This window comes from Aspergillus stella-maris (assembly GCF_047715825.1).
Source record: "Aspergillus stella-maris strain CBS 113639 unplaced genomic scaffold BDV14scaffold_91, whole genome shotgun sequence".
In the NCBI taxonomy this organism is placed as follows: Eukaryota; Fungi; Ascomycota; class Eurotiomycetes; order Eurotiales; family Aspergillaceae; genus Aspergillus; species Aspergillus stella-maris.
The window spans coordinates 25,472-39,235 of NW_027396885.1; the positions used below are offsets into that span (position 1 = coordinate 25,472).

Sequence of the window (13,764 nt, forward strand, 5' to 3'; positions counted from 1 at the left end):
TAATATTCTCTTTCTCACCGATACTATCTTACTTTCCATCTAGCATACTCCCCTTATATGTCGAGGATGGTATCTAGATAGTGGTTTCCCTTTTACATATCTTGTCATGTGTCATTGCTTAGCCTTCGGTTTGCTTGTCGGGCAGTACTGAAATGCAGAAAAGGAAGATGAGGTTCCAATGAATGAAATTAAATAATGAGCGACTGCGCGAATGGTCCACGCCACCAACTTTGTATCCATAGTATCCCGACGAGGTGATCTGCGGATCCGTGCCACAGCCACAGCCTCAAGGTCCCTCAACGAGGAGTACCTTGAACAACGAGTACCTAACAAGTCTTCGGGCCTTGAAAGTCCGAATAGGCTGATATGGAGCCTTGAGATTTGCTTCCACAGGGGCAAACCAGCTCTAGGTAGTAGGTAATTCTGTCAGAATCTGCAGGATGAAGACGCCTAGCAACCACCGAGGATGCTATTGGACGTGGAAGGTTCTGGTGGGCGGGAAGCGCATGGATAGCACAGCAGCCCGGGCAACATAAAAACCAAGGATCTTACAGTACAATACAGAGATTTAGAGATTGTCATTGGTTCCGCAGTTTCGTAGTGGAGCGGAACGTTCTAGATTAAGCGCCTTAGAAACGAGGCAGCATATATCTCCAAATCTCTACCTGGGAAAGCTCTGGATAGAGGCAGTCTGATTGCCTGGAGGGCAGTCTGACGGGTCCAGAGTAAGAGCAGGAGGGGGCGAAATGAGGCGAAAGTAGGTAAACCGGACGAGGCTGAAATGGACCGAAAGGCTAGGGGAGAACGCTGGAAGGCGCTGGAAGTGAAGGGGCGGAGAAGGTGTGGAAGTCGCTGGATCGCTGTGGAAAGTCTGGTTTGTGTGTCCCTCCAGGCCCAGAGAAACATTAAGTCGGCCGCTTCACCTCTCCTTCTCTTTTTCTTTCTTTCATCCATTCCATTCCTCCTCTCCTTCATCTCTCCTGTGTGCTTAAATACTCCTTCTTTCCTCCCACTCTCCATCGTCTCTCCGTCTGTGTGGCATCACTTCCCCTCATTCCCTTCTCACCGCTCCCCTCCATATTTGTAAGTGCAGCCTCGATTGAGTCCCCAGCACAGCCTCACTTTTTCAGAGCTTTCGCTGTGCAGTTCTGCCTGATATCGCCGCGATTGCTTCTGACAAAGCTTTTGAGATTCATTGCTGCAGTGTTGCGGGATCCTTTTGAAGACAGTCGTGATCCGAAAATTTGCTAACACAATCTCTGCTGCGCAGATCATAACCCCTCACAATGGCTGAGACTTTCGAGTTCCAGGCTGAGATCTCTCAGCTTCTCTCGCTGATCATCAACACCGTCTACTCCAACAAGGAGATCTTCCTGCGAGAAATCATCTCCAACTCCTCCGATGCTCTTGACAAGATTCGCTATGAGTCTCTGTCTGACCCCTCCAAGCTCGACTCGGGCAAGGACCTCCGTATCGACATCATCCCCGATGCCGAGAACAAGACTCTTACCATTCGTGATACTGGTATTGGTATGACCAAGGCTGTACGTACCCGTCTCTATGCAATTCAAGGATATAGCTAACGAATGCGAATCAGGACCTCATCAACAACCTCGGAACCATTGCCCGCTCTGGTACCAAGCAGTTCATGGAGGCTCTCTCCGCCGGTGCTGACATCTCCATGATCGGTCAGTTCGGTGTCGGTTTCTACTCTGCCTACCTCGTTGCCGATCGCGTCACCGTCATCTCCAAGCATAACGATGACGAGCAGTACATCTGGGAGTCCGCCGCTGGTGGTACTTTCACTCTCACTCAGGACACTGAGGGTGAGCAGATTGGCCGTGGTACCAAGATGATCTTCCACCTCAAGGATGAGCAGACCGAGTACCTCCAGGAGAGCCGTATCAAGGAGGTCGTCCGCAAGCACTCCGAGTTCATCTCCTACCCCATCTACCTTCACGTCCTGAAGGAGACCGAGAAGGAGGTTCCTGATGAGGAGGCCGAGGAGACCAAGGAGGAGGAAGGTGATGAGAAGAAGCCCAAGATCGAGGAGGTCGACGAGGAGGAAGAGAAGAAGGAGAAGAAGACCAAGACTGTCAAGGAGTCCAAGATTGAGGAAGAAGAGCTCAACAAGACCAAGCCAATCTGGACCCGCAACCCCGCCGACATCACCGAGGAGGAGTACGCTGCCTTCTACAAGTCTCTTTCTAACGACTGGGAGGACCACCTCGGTGTCAAGCACTTCTCCGTCGAGGGTCAGCTCGAGTTCCGTGCCATTCTCTACGTCCCCAAGCGTGCTCCCTTTGACCTCTTCGAGACCAAGAAGACCAAGAACAACATCAAGCTCTACGTCCGCCGTGTCTTCATCACTGATGATGCTACCGACCTCATTCCTGAGTGGCTCGGCTTCGTCAAGGGTGTCGTCGACTCTGAGGACCTTCCCCTCAACCTGTCTCGTGAGACTCTGCAGCAGAACAAGATCATGAAGGTCATCAAGAAGAACATCGTCAAGAAGACTCTTGAGCTCTTCACTGAGATCGCTGAGGACCGCGAGCAGTTCGACAAGTTCTACACCGCTTTCGCCAAGAACATCAAGCTCGGTATCCACGAGGATGCCCAGAACCGCAACACCCTTGCCAAGCTTCTCCGCTACCAGTCCACCAAGTCTGGTGACGAGATCACTTCTCTCACTGACTACGTCACCCGCATGAAGGAGCACCAGAAGCAGATCTACTACATCACTGGCGAGTCCATCAAGGCCGTTGCCAAGTCTCCCTTCCTTGACAGCCTCAAGCAGAAGGACTTTGAGGTCCTCTTCCTCGTTGACCCCATTGACGAGTACGCCTTCACTCAGCTGAAGGAATTCGACGGTAAGAAGCTTGTCGACATCACCAAGGACTTCGAGCTCGAGGAGACCGAGGAGGAGAAGGCTGAGCGTGAGAAGGAGGAGAAGGAGTTCGAGGACCTCGCCAAGAGCCTCAAGAACATCCTCGGCGACAAGGTCGAGAAGGTCGTTGTCTCACACAAACTCATCGGCTCTCCTTGCGCCATCCGTACCGGCCAGTTCGGTTGGTCTGCCAACATGGAGCGTATCATGAAGGCCCAGGCCCTCCGTGACACCTCCATGAGTTCCTACATGTCCTCCAAGAAGACTTTCGAAATCTCCCCCAAGTCTTCCATCGTCCAGGAGCTCAAGAAGAAGGTTGAGGCTGATGGCGAGAGCGACCGCACCGTCAAGTCCATCACCCAGCTTCTCTACGAGACCTCGCTCCTCGTCTCTGGTTTCACCATTGACGAGCCCGCCAGCTTCGCTGAGCGCATCCACAAGCTCGTTTCTCTTGGTCTGAACATCGATGAGGAGGCTGAGCCCGAGGCCGCCAGCACCGAGGAGACCCCTGCCGCTGCCACCACCGGCGAGAGCGCCATGGAGGAGGTTGACTAGATCAACCAAGCAAGAAAAAAAATATGAATAATCAAAAATGTATCTGTCTTTTCCTCGACACCGCTGCTTAATGGATGGAATGGCAGAAGGTTATGTCTTTCATGTTATCCACGACGAAGTCGATCTCGATGGCGTTTTGAGCGTTTTCATTCATTAAACCCAATACAATATGGAATGGTTTCTTACTTCAATACTCTCCCCCTTTCACTGTTCTCCCCTACGTAGTATCTCCAGTAGACCGCAATCTCAAAAACAAGACATACGAATACTCCCACTGCTACTGCTAGAACTTATGATCTTCGACAGCGGTGGTCCTGAGTATCCACCGCCATAGCCGGCATAAATCTTGATACCCGGCCACCACGCTGCGTTGACGAAATATACTAAGCTTGACTGCAAAAAAAGCTGTCAAAGGACGGATGCAAACTGGTCCCGAATCGGCCAGCTATGGTGCTAAACACAGTGGCAGATAACCATAAATCTACAGAGAAAGGGCTCATTATTGCATCAAGTGCCTACGCAAAACTGAAGTCCATCACAGTTGATGTAATAATTCCAGACCTAAGACTGATAAATTAACGCCCAACACCATATACATCTGTTATATTTCGGAAGTGACTACCCTCGCCTAGAGTGGGCTGGCGATGTTGAAAGGGTTGGAAACGAAGACTATAGAAAAAGAGGGAGAGATATACAACGAATGATATAGCTGAGAGGGGTATAGGTTATGAGATTCCGGAAGTGGCAACCAAGAACGCCGAGGGGGAACGGGAAATGGAACAAGGGTCCTGGATATACATGGTTCTTTCGTCACGTTGCCAAAGGTCAGACGCCAGGCCTGTGGTTCCGTAAAGGAAACGGTTCATGAAATAAGAACAAGAGAGTGAATCGTAGATTTCGTGGAAGAGTGTTTGAAGTCGTGTGCGCCGTAATGCGTTTTCAGTAAGCGGACATGAGGATCGTCGAAATGATCATAAAATTGATTCGAGAGACCAAAGGAATATCGTTGTTGAGAGGTCTAGTCATTGGCACAATACCAATCAAAGCGCCATTCCGAGAAACTCCTTGAAGACAAGCCCCAGGTCTTCGCAAGCCAAAGAGCAAGGCCTCCAACAACGCCGAAACTACCCACAACTTGGACAATAGCCCAGCCTCGCTGCTTGAGGTCCTCCGACCAGCGGACGACACCGAGAGGGTCGAGAGAGCTGATATCCCCTATGTGATACTCGACACTCCGGCCGTTCTCCGTGCTGATGAGGACGCCTGCATCCACTTTGTCGGGCGGCCGAGAGAGCCCACCGAACCCTGGAGTTTGCGTGACTGGAACAAGCGAACCATCTACGACACATTCTCCGAGGCGCTCGGTCAACCAAACAGCTCGCTCGCCTCTTGCTAAAGCTGCATATCGTTCTCGTTCATTCTGAAGGCTTTGCTGCAGGTCTGACGCCCATTTCGCGAGTTGTATTTGCGCACGCTTCTCCTCATGCCTCGAATAATCGGAAACCCGAGCCATAGCGTAACTAGGCGCTAGGCCATACGAGCTAGAAGAGAAAGACAGAGCACTGTCCTGCACGGTATGCTGTCGGCGAGATATCATCTCTCTTTGTCGTTGTGAAAGCTTTTTGGCGGCCGAATGACGAAGCCAAGCTAAAGTTTCACGATCAAAGAGGCTCTGTACTAGAGATGCAAGGTCCGAGGCGACAAGTGGTTGTACATAATCGGGACTCATCAGGGTGCTAGCATCCATGATGGAATCATCGTTTGATTTAGCTGATGAAACGGCAAAGGGGGGCTCATCAAAATCCAACGAGCCATCTCTAAAGAGATGCAAAGGCTGTAACGAACTTGCCCTGGCCCTTTCGCTGTAAGCACTCTTGAGATCTGAGATTTGTTCGGGGGTCAGGAGGTCTGATTTTGCAATAACGGGGATGACGTTGGTCCATGTACTGAGCTTGTTGATGGACTCCATATCAGACGGAAGAGTTTCTTACGAAATATAAGCCAGCGAAATCGTAATTTATAGGACATACGTACCTTGTGATATGAGGTATAGAATAGCGTCTACTTGCGACCCTCCATTACCGGCTAGCAAATTCAGGAAATCGGCATTCGAGCAGTCGAGTGCAGACGTAGCACGGAGCAGCTGTTGGCTGATGTACTGAACGATAGCATCAGTTTTTTCCATCTGGCTCAGCCGACTTTCTGGTGTATCAACAAAGCATATATTCCGCTCGAGCACAAAATCGCCTGTACTTTTTCGTCTTCGTAGAACACGGGAATCCTCCAAATCCGACCACCAAGAAGGATAAGGCTTGGAGCTGGCGTATATCTCGGATATAGAAGCGGGGTTGTGAGTCGACCGGGAGGGAGCGCGGTGTGGACGGCTGAGCTGTGTGAGAGACAGCGACTGGGCAGGTTCATCGAACGGGTCGACATGCACAATGTCTTCGCATATCTGTACGATAGATCTGATGAGGGACGTTTTGCCCGAGCCTTTCTTGTAAGTCAGAATTGAAACATAGTTCAGGGGATACCTACCAGTTGCGCCTGCTAGAAGTACCTTCACCCGGCCAAGAGCCTTTCCCTTATCTGTAAATGGTCTCCGACTGGGCATCGCAATACTAGGCATAATGAGTTGAGACATGGTATCGGAACTTTGGTTGAGCGTAGGGCGCGAGTCATCATCTTCTTCGGCAGAGCCAACAGCTTGACTGCATATTTCATCTGTGATGGAAATGTCGTCTAGATGCCTCGTGGACTGATTGGTCATGGATTTGGGGCTGCTTGGAAGAGATGACGGGCAGTCTGAGTTCAAGAAGTTTAGCGGAGTTAATGGCCGTGGTGAGGTCAGACTCGATAATAGCAATGGGGGTTCCAGCCTGCTGGATTGGGCAGTATCGATATCTTTCGCTTCCTCGCGTATAGTAGTACTGGCTGCGTCTTCGACATCGTGGGTCCATTGTTGCGGAGGCGTGGGGGAAGTTGAAATAGAAACCGGCTTGCTGCGAGATGCGGGATCCAGCTCGGGCAGAGATGCTGCTACACTCGAAGCAGCGGATATCGTTTCATCGACACTATGTACACCATACATGCTGTCTCCCGAGTTCTCAAAATCAACCGGGGATTCGGGGCCATCGGAGCGAAGATTGCGGGCCAGAAAGAATGTCGACGGAGTGGCACTGCGGGGATCGATCCACTGCTGCTGTTCAAGAGAGGGCTTGCGAGGTCGCGGGGGTGCAACCTCCGGGACAGGCGGTCTCATGGTGCAAGGAGGAATAATGCGACAAGAGTTGATCATCAACAAAGGAAGTCAGGCGAAGGCGAGACAGTGAAGATGAAGATGGTACAGATAAGCACCTTCAGCATGGCTGATGTTGCGGTATTGTCAGATGCGGTCACGTTCCTGACTAACCCCTCCACCAAACCCCGCATTCTTACGGTCACGTCAATACTTGATACCTGCCAGTGGGCTGATGGATTGATTGTCAACCTTACGATCCTCGGATCATCTCATGAATCATAAGCGAAGTTACCTCCTGCTGTTTCCGATATGATATCGACTGATCTGCCTGCATCTATTTTCTATGTATATAAAGATAAATAGAGATAATACCGCATGGGATTTCTATTCTCCGGCCTCGACTCTCGACGTCTCGATCCCCCTGCTAGTAACCTTTTAGTCTATGCCTACATATGATCTAGCGTGATGTCGGTTCTCGAAGCCGATGAGCTACCTCAGCTTTGCAGCTTTGATGGACCTCTGGAACGGTAGCAAATGAGGGCTGGATTTCATGTCTTGACTGCTCCAACAACCTTTTCCCACGCTAGGCCCAACTATTGCATGCATCCGGTCTATGCCTCTTGGGGCTGGATGGCGTTGCCCTCGAAGCGATCTTGCCATGGCTGGTCTTGTCGACAACCCGGCGCAGGGTTACGTAACTAGCAAAGGATCGGCCTGAAGGATCTAGTGTGCTTCTGATCGAGTGCAACAAGATGCAGTCAGAATCAGACTCTATAAAATCCTCTGTAGAGAACAAAAGGCTGCAGCTGCTTGCGATCAACGGTGCTGGATTAGCACTTAGCAAGCTCCGGACTTCCCCCCTGTGTCCGTCGGCGTTGCGGGTCGGGAAGTCTCCAGCAATGGCCGGCGCCAGTAACGAAATGAACAACCCTACACTAGGTACTACTGCAGCAGTGCAGCCGAATGAAACCTTTTAGCGCAACTGCCGCCCCGAGTTTCAAAGTGCCAGAGAAGACTGCAACCTCTTTTGCGAAAGAGTCAGCCATCTTGCGCGCTGAGTGGTTCAGTTATATTTCTCCTCATCTTGAGCAGCTGCCAGCTGCAGGTGAATAAAACGGGGTTCGAGTTCGGTGGCTGAGAATTCCGCAAGCCTGATTCGCTTAGTTGCCACGACTATGTACTCTGTAGAGGCGAGAGCAAATCGGGAGGGCCGAGTGGGATTCGTAGACCATCCCGGCCAGACCCATCCAAGTCCATGGGGGGCCGGGGTGGGGAGGGCCTCATGCAAAAAATCTCAAACAAGAGGAGAGGCGTGGACGCAGTCTATCTACCGCCCGGTTGTCTCCGTAGTTGAACTCACTGTCTGGTGGGAAGTCTGGGATTGGGAGTTGAATACCTGCTCGGCAATTGCAGAGGGAGATCGCAGGGCAAGAAAGACTGGAACCGGCAATGGCGTTAGTCACTTAGTTTGGTGTAGAAATCGAGAAATCGCGAAAGAGTGGTCACTGGTAGTTTAGAGGGTCCAAGTTAACCGGGCGCACTCGGTCGTGTTCCACTCAGCAACTTCTCTCCAGGACAACGTCTTCTGGCCCTTCTTCTTCCCCACGCTCCGTCTGCTTCGTCTGCTTCGTCTCTCTGATATTATCTCAGCTATCCTACCCGCTGTTCCTTCTCCTCGTCCGCTACCTATCCTGCTTCCGCCATGCTCACCTGCTGCTCATGAGCCCGCCTCCTCGTCGCTCCTTCGCCCTCACTTTCATCCACTCGCTCTCGACTCGGTCCCTTGGCTAGGCTATCTATCGGAGGAAGTTCGTCTTTGAGATTCTTACACTGTCGATTGTTCAACTCTCGCTCAATCCTGCAAACGCTCGCCATCGCTAATCTCCGACTTGCGTCACGGTCACTCAAAAGTACAACAGCAGTGGGGAGGGGATAATACGACCACACTTTAGACACAGTTCAAGCATTGAATAGAAGCATTAGCCATGGAGCATGATCCATCAATGTCCTGGTCGGACATGCCTCCTCCGGCAGCCGACGACGAGTTCAGCAGTTTTCTCGAATTCAACATGCAGTTTCCGGATCTGGAGGGGCAGCACGGACCGACTGATCATCTCCCTTCGCGCTCCGTCGCCCAGCAAGTCGCGATAGCCACCTCGACCGCTCCGCCCCAGCAGCAGCCTATGGTGTGCATGAACCCTGACGGTGTTACCGATCAATCGCAGTCTTACACCCGCATGATGGCCGATTTTCCTATCGAACTCCCGGGCCATGGGCAACAGGGAATACCGCCTACTTCGTCCTACTCCAATGGACCAATGACACCGGCTTTCTACGCTCAAAAATCCCAGATGTTTCACCCTTCTCAGCAGCAGCAACAGCCCCCGCCGCAGTCCGCCGCTCAATCTTTTATTCCCCAAGGTCAAATGATGATTCCACCCACCCCGAACAGTATGGAACTACACGGCAATGCGGCACCTTACCCTCAGCGCGTTGGCGACAACTCTGAGATATACGATCGGTATACTCGCATGATGGAGGAACAGGTACGGCTTCTCTTAGCTTTTGATTTAGACTTACGCTAACGTCTGTCTATCCAGGCCCTGTACACGCCCCTCGTTTCTCCAGCCATGACCCCTTTGGAAAATCAGTTCCGACAGCCTGAATACACAATCCCCGGCGAATACTTTAGTCCGTTGAGCTCGCCAGCTATCGAGGCACAGCATACCAATACAAACGGTTACCCGATGCACTCGGCCCCCATGACGGATGTGAATTTCGTCCACTCGCCCGTTGATAACGGTTTCCACTTGCAATCTGCCCCGTCTTCCCCAGGATTGGCGCGCAAGCATCAGAGGAAGCGGCCGTCTGTTTCTAGCAAATCCTTCTCGTCCCGAGCGAAGAAGCAGCAATCCCCTTCGGTTCGGCCGTTGACCCGGACGAGGTCTAAGCTCACGGACGAGGTCATGACCCACCTTACAGATGGTCAAGCTAACCCTACATCGCATCCTCAGAATGGTAATGCACCACGATACAACAGCGCCGAGAACTCCGGCCAAGATTCTGTGTCTCCCGAGCCACTTTCTGAACCGTTGATGCCGCCGCCAGCACTACCAACCGCTCGAAAGTCTCCCCCAATCGCTCCGCAGGCCCGGCAGCAGCAGCAAAATGCCAGTGAGCCTGCGACACCGGCAATGTTGATGCGCATACAACGATCACCGCACACGCGCTCTGTTCCGGACCACAACTTGACTCCTACTCAACACCCCGTTCCCGAACCGCATGACGATATTATGGAGGATGTCCTTCTTCCAGAGGCTGCCAACCCCTCAGCCCAGCTCTTTAGGCCTCAGCCAGCCCGCATAGATACGGCTGTACCAAGCAGCACCTCATCCCCAAACCCCGCGCAACCGGAGCGTCAACAATCGTCACTCTCAGAAAAGCACTCTGCGTCAATCGCTCCTAGCCCGCGTACTGTCGCTATGCCCTCTCCGAGTGGGCCGGTTCCCAGAAAGTCCGAGACACCGAAGCTTGGTCCAGTGAACAGCAGGAAACGGCAAAGTCTCAGCTCGTCCCACCCCAGCCCTAGTATACGGCCCAAGATTAGCCCTAATATTCAGCCACTAGTGTCTGGCGATACGTCAGCTGCGTATCTGGCCAACCTGGGTATGAAATCCAATTATCAACAAATCATAGAGGGCACATTACTTCCTGGCGTGTCCTACCCCGAAACCCTGGCCGAAAACTTGAGCTCGAAGCGCACGAATCACAAGCTCGCAGAGCAAGGGCGACGTAACCGCATCAATAACGCCCTCAAAGAGATTGAGACACTCATTCCACCGGCGTATGTCCAATTGAAGCAAAGCAAAGAGGCAGTTATTTACAACGGAAAGGCAGAGAAGGAGAAGGAGAAGTCTGGAAACCAACCAATCAGCAAAGCTTCTACCGTGGAGATGGCCATTGACTATATCAAATCGCTCCAGGCAGAGCTTGGCGTAACCAAAGCGAGACTTGCTGCTGCTGAAGCCAAATTGGCACCTAATAGAAACATCAAAGATGTTAATGGCGGAAAGGAAGCTTCAGAAAACGGGGAAGAGGCAACCAGCGAGTTCAAGACAGCCGACATCGAGCAATCTAATCCTCAGACTTTAGCCTCAGAAGGGTCGTCATAAAAGCCAGTTTTGTGAAGTCATGAAATTTACATGGAGTTCATGCTTATGGGACATCCTAACGAGATACGACGGAGATACGCGAAGAAGATCAAATGTCCAGCAACGTTGAGCTAGGATATCGATGTACTATGAGATGTTTTGGTTTGTTTACAGAGTTTAGTCTGGGAGGCTTTCTGATGATACTTGTTGATTCCCCTCGTGTTTTTATCTCAAACTGGACTTGTGGCTCAGAGCTTGCTTGATCCTAATCACTTTCAAATTCTTCATTTGCGCTGGAATTGTAGAGCAGCATAATTCCATGGTCAGCACATGCGATCTGATTCTGTACGTTTATACCCAGATTTCGCAGAATGGACACAAATATTCTTGACAGCAAGCCGATGACCCCGATCTATTGAAAGCGGCCGATATGAGACCGCCCTTGTAGAAGAATGTAAATAGTGAGAAAATAAGAAAGTAAACAACTTTTAGATATCATCATCTCGTTACATTAGTGTACTCACAAAACGCTATCCCGCGCATGCCAAAATCTAATCGGATTAGTAGTCCCGCATCACAGCAACCATGTCATCTAAGCGTGCAACCTCCCCCAGCAGCAACGACTCCTTTGCCCTCCACTCGCGTAGCCTCTCTAATTCTCCCTCAGAGAGATACTTCTCCTCATTGCCCTTGACGTCGCTGCGCTCCGTCTTCTCAAGGAAGGCGCTGAGTCTGCCCCGCTCGAACTTGAGACGCTGCAGACAGCGTGACATGGACTTGTATGTGTCTTGCAGGATGCTATCGCGGATGCGGTCGGGGTCGTAGAACCAGAGGTAGATTGTGCGCGAGGGCTGGCGCTGCGCGTCGCGGGGCACCTCTTGTAGATCAACGAACCCGCCTGTTTGCATGGATGCGAGGACCTGGCGGAGGTCCTTGAAGGGAAGGAGACTAATTTCCTGCAGGCGCTTTTCATCGAGTTTGCCTTTTGCCTGCAGGACGCGGAGGACGCGCAGTGCGACGTCGCCGTAGCGGGCTTCGACGATGCGCTCGAGCTCCAGGTGTCGCAGTTTGCGGGCGAGGTGGCGGAATTCGACCGTCCAGGTGATGATGCCGCCGTTTAAGCGCTTAGAGGTGAGGTTTGAGGGTGGCTGGGCGAGGAGAGAGAGGTGCTGGTCTATCTTGAAGGTGCGGTTGCCGTTTTCGTCGTCGTCTTCGTCTTCGCCATTTTCGGCCTCGTCGTAGGTGCGTTTGCCTTGGCGGTTGTTGGTTGTTTCTGTGGATCCGAGGGATCCTGTAAGGTCGAGATATGGGGAGATGTCTTGGGCGAGAGCGCTGAGGGGGATGGGGACAGAGTATTGTTCGCCTTCTTCGCCTTCACGAGGGATTTCAGTGGTGTCGCGGCATTGGGGGGTTTGATATTCGATGCGGCGGAGGAGGTAGTCGTAGATTTGCGCCGTTTCCGGTGGCGCATCGCGTTCGGAGAGTTCGAGGAAGCGTCGGTTGCGAAGGGCGACATCTAGCTTTTCGTAATTCACTCGGACGGTCAATTGGGACTGGTCGAAGTTAGCTCAAGGTCATGATGTTGGCCTTGAAAATGTACCTCCATGGGGACTTCATCGTCCATCCATTCGTTTTCTTCCTCCTCGTCTCCAGCATCATCGTAATCAAACCGCGCTCTCTTGTTGCCGGCGTCTTCTGACACTCCGTTCGCTTGAGTCCGCTTGACGCCTCGAGGTACTCCGTTGACAATCAACCCACGCGTAAGATCTCCGTCGAGCTTCTCCTTAAGCATTACCGCCGTCTTCTCGAAAACATACTCTTCGAGTTTTTTACCTTTCAGACTTTGCACCGAGTCTCCGGCTCTAATAGTACGTTCGATATTGAGCACGTTGTCAGCGTAGCTTTGAAAGTGCGCTTCTCGGACACGAACGATGTATCCATGTCCAGCCAATGCTTTCAATGTTGGGTGAAGGAGTGCTGGTTCCGAAGCATGTTCACCATTTGTTCCATTCAGTCCATTTTCTTCATCCGGCGTATCCCCTTGATCCTCGTGAACTCCATTTGTTGTAACAGTTTCCTGGCGGAGCTCTGGTAGCGAGTCGAGATGGCTCACTTGAGCATGGCCGAGGTACATGATTGTTGACATAACGGTTGCGGCGTACTTCCCTAGTCGATCTTCGACAAACTCCAGGATCTTGCCGGACCGTGTGAGATAGTAGGCGGCCTGCATATTCGCGCTATAGTATGTGACTCCTCCTTCTTCGATGGCCGTATAAAAATACACGAGATGGTGCTGAATCATTGCACTGAGGGCTGCGCGTAGCCGGTTCTCAGACAGACGGGTGAATCCCGCCAGGCGCTGGATCGTGAGGCGTTCATAGCGATGTAGTGTTGAGAATATGCGCTGGTTGCACGAAATGGGAGTCAGCCATCATTGTCCCTATGTACAACTGAATCATGGGAATTGATTATACCCCGAAGAGCTCGCCAAAGTTGTCTTCGACCAAAAGCATACAAAGCTCCGCGGCATACTGTCATCGCGAATGTTAGTGAGTGCGCAAGAGGCTTGCTACGAGCTGCGCAATGTCGCATACCTGCGAAGCCATTTTTTAGTCTTCTAGAGAATCCTCCAGCTTCAATTCTCTAGAAGGAGCACGCTTGTCACCGCGAGACGGTCATAGGGGAAGCATATGTCGGCGGCAATGTGCACGAGGAAAAAGCCCACAAAATTGAAATAGTCTTCGCGCCTTTGACGAGTTGAGTTGCTCTCGTCTTTTTTTCTCTTATCGCAAATGCTCTCCACGACTCACGTGCGATTAAAATCACCTGATGTCACCTGACCCAGGACAACCGGTTCCGCCCGCGCTCGCAATTGCAGCCAATCAGGGCGCGAGTAATCACAACGCCGGCATCAACTTGAAGCTTTTCAG

General features: G+C 51.8%; 5 protein-coding genes across 5 annotated transcripts; 3 read left to right on the forward strand and 2 right to left on the reverse strand.

The window, feature by feature from the left end:
* The first annotated feature begins 601 nt into the window (after positions 1-601).
* BDV14DRAFT_154912 (uncharacterized protein) lies at positions 602-1,450 on the forward strand. Its single transcript, XM_073766658.1, has 2 exons — positions 602-1,083; positions 1,131-1,450. Exons 1-2 carry the CDS (start codon positions 782-784, stop codon positions 1,249-1,251), a joined length of 423 nt encoding a protein of 140 aa, XP_073622836.1. The 5' UTR covers positions 602-781; the 3' UTR covers positions 1,252-1,450.
* On the forward strand, positions 1,287-3,442 carry hsp90 (chaperone Hsp90; the record flags this gene model as incomplete). The annotated part of the gene is made up of 2 exons (XM_073774689.1): positions 1,287-1,544; positions 1,598-3,442. The coding sequence occupies 2 exons, from the start codon at positions 1,287-1,289 to the stop codon at positions 3,440-3,442; spliced, it is 2,103 nt and encodes a 700-aa protein (XP_073622837.1).
* A 1,018-nt stretch (positions 3,443-4,460) lies between these two features.
* BDV14DRAFT_193406 (uncharacterized protein) lies at positions 4,461-6,704 on the reverse strand (the record flags this gene model as incomplete). The annotated part of the gene is made up of 3 exons (XM_073771777.1): positions 4,461-5,428; positions 5,477-5,935; positions 5,981-6,704. 3 exons carry the CDS (start codon positions 6,702-6,704, stop codon positions 4,461-4,463), a joined length of 2,151 nt encoding a protein of 716 aa, XP_073622838.1.
* A 1,556-nt stretch (positions 6,705-8,260) lies between these two features.
* On the forward strand, positions 8,261-11,125 carry BDV14DRAFT_156573 (phosphate-sensing transcription factor PHO4). The gene is made up of 2 exons (XM_073766667.1): positions 8,261-9,229; positions 9,284-11,125. Exons 1-2 carry the CDS (start codon positions 8,669-8,671, stop codon positions 10,853-10,855), a joined length of 2,133 nt encoding a protein of 710 aa, XP_073622839.1. The 5' UTR covers positions 8,261-8,668; the 3' UTR covers positions 10,856-11,125.
* BDV14DRAFT_156567 (putative DNA directed RNA polymerase III subunit Rpc82) lies at positions 11,125-13,619 on the reverse strand. Its single transcript, XM_073766666.1, has 4 exons — positions 13,429-13,619; positions 13,309-13,365; positions 12,435-13,238; positions 11,125-12,387 (listed from the first exon to the last, which is right to left on the reverse strand). The coding sequence occupies exons 1-4, from the start codon at positions 13,438-13,440 to the stop codon at positions 11,395-11,397; spliced, it is 1,866 nt and encodes a 621-aa protein (XP_073622840.1). The 5' UTR covers positions 13,441-13,619; the 3' UTR covers positions 11,125-11,394.
* Between the last annotated feature and the right edge of the window lie 145 nt (positions 13,620-13,764).

Coding starts and splice junctions, on each gene's coding strand:
- BDV14DRAFT_154912 (XM_073766658.1), top strand. CDS start 782: ATGGACCGAAAGGCTAGGGGAGAACGCTGGAAGGCGCTGGAAGTGAAG. Junction 1,084..1,130: donor CACCGCTCCCCTCCATATTT/GTAAGTGCAGCC, acceptor TCACTTTTTCAG/AGCTTTCGCTGTGCAGTTCT.
- BDV14DRAFT_156573 (XM_073766667.1), top strand. CDS start 8,669: ATGGAGCATGATCCATCAATGTCCTGGTCGGACATGCCTCCTCCGGCA. Junction 9,230..9,283: donor CTCGCATGATGGAGGAACAG/GTACGGCTTCTC, acceptor CTGTCTATCCAG/GCCCTGTACACGCCCCTCGT.
- BDV14DRAFT_156567 (XM_073766666.1), bottom strand. Junction 13,239..13,308: donor ACTTTGGCGAGCTCTTCGGG/GTATAATCAATT, acceptor TCGTGCAACCAG/CGCATATTCTCAACACTACA. Junction 12,388..12,434: donor ACGATGAAGTCCCCATGGAG/GTACATTTTCAA, acceptor AACTTCGACCAG/TCCCAATTGACCGTCCGAGT.